Source organism: Gracilinanus agilis, unplaced genomic scaffold, assembly GCF_016433145.1.
Source record: "Gracilinanus agilis isolate LMUSP501 unplaced genomic scaffold, AgileGrace unplaced_scaffold59077, whole genome shotgun sequence".
Lineage (NCBI taxonomy): Eukaryota > Metazoa > Chordata > Mammalia > Didelphimorphia > Didelphidae > Gracilinanus > Gracilinanus agilis.
Window position 1 is genome coordinate 1 of NW_025394580.1, and position 1,523 is coordinate 1,523.

Here is a 1,523-nt window from a genome sequence, read left to right on the forward strand (position 1 = left end):
GGCATTGTCATTCATGTCTACAACAGTGACATGAATTTTAGCTCTGCTCCTGAGGCCAAGTCCATCTTGGGCCTCCACTTCCATTTCATGGAATTCTGCTTCTTCATAGTCCAGATTTTGTAAGGTTAGAAGTTCTCCAGTTACAGAATTCAGTTGAAATATTTGTGAGGTCTTTCCAGGTATTTTCACTAGAAAATATCTCACTTGAGAATTGATTCCTTCATCTGCATCCGTGGCATTTACTGTGAGCAGTGTTGTCCCCTGGAGTACATTCTCAGGAACATTCACGGTATAAATTGGTTGAGTAAATACTGGTGCGTTGTCATTTCCATCCAGGACAGTCACGAGGATTCGAGCAGTGCCAGAGCGTATCGGTTCTCCTCCATCCCATGCTGTGAGCATGAGGTGGTGAATAGATTCGTCCTCCCTGTCCAGAGCCCTCTCCAGTACCAGTTCTGGGTACTTAACTCCTTTAGCTCTACTATGTACTTGCAGGGAGAAGTGACGGTTGGGGCTCAACTCGTAGCCCTGGAGGGAATTCAATCCCACATCCGGGTCATAAGCATTTTCCAGTAGATGCTGTGTTCCCGGAGCTGTAGTTTCACTGATTTTTAGTTCTAGCTCCTCTAGTAAAAAGTGAGGGGGGTTGTCATTAATGTCGATTATTTCCACCTCTACTGAATAAATTTTCAATTTATCCTCGATCAGAACATTAAAATTCAGCAGGCACTGGGTGCTCTGTGCGCATAGTTCTTCCCTGTCTATTCTTTCTCCAATGACTAAGCTGCCGTTTCTGACATTGAGAGCGAAATGCTGCTTCTTACCTCTGGAGACGATTCTAGCCCCAAGCTGCGACAACACCCTCACCTCCAGCCCCAGGTCACTGGCGATGTTGCCCACAAAAGAGCCCTTCTCCATCTCTTCGGGAATTGAATAGCGGATCTGAGCAGCACTGGTCTCCCACAGACTTCCCAGGAGAAAACAAAAGAGGACTGGCGGCATGCAGATTCTGCGTTTTTGCTCAGTGAACATTCTTACAATTTAGAAACGTTCTTCTGCAACTTTCAAAGTTCCAGCTTGAATTCTGTTTCCCGCTGTAGTACTTGTCCAAAAGCCTAAGTCCAGATTTTTTAGCGGGGTGAAGTTCTGTGCGTCCTGGAGTGTGTTAGTTTGGCCTCTGAGAGCTTTTTGCCCTAGCAACTGGGAAGATTAGACTGGCCCTCTCCCTGAATTTCTAGTGATGATCGGTGAACAGCGGCGCCCTGAGGTTAAATCAATTATTGCACGCGTTCTGAGACTAGACGAAGAAATTGAAGTCATTGAATTGGGAGTACCTTAGATCTTAGTTTCATAGGATAATAGGTTTACTGTTTGTCACGATCTTTTTAGGTAATCTTGTCTAACAGTGTTAAAAATATCATTTAAAAATGTCACTCTTTATTATGTTTTTGTTAGGTTTTGTAATCTTAACCTTCAGACCAAATAACTCAGACTAAATAAATTGTAATTAACACAGGAGATTA

General features: G+C 43.7%; 1 protein-coding gene across 1 annotated transcript; it reads right to left on the bottom strand.

The window, feature by feature from the left end:
• Positions 1–6: 6 nt before the first annotated feature.
• LOC123256450 (protocadherin gamma-A2-like) lies at positions 7–1,032 on the bottom strand (the record flags this gene model as incomplete). The annotated part of the gene is made up of 1 exon (XM_044685063.1): positions 7–1,032. A coding segment is annotated over exon 1 (1,026 nt), but the record flags the coding sequence as incomplete, so codon positions are not given.
• Between the last annotated feature and the right edge of the window lie 491 nt (positions 1,033–1,523).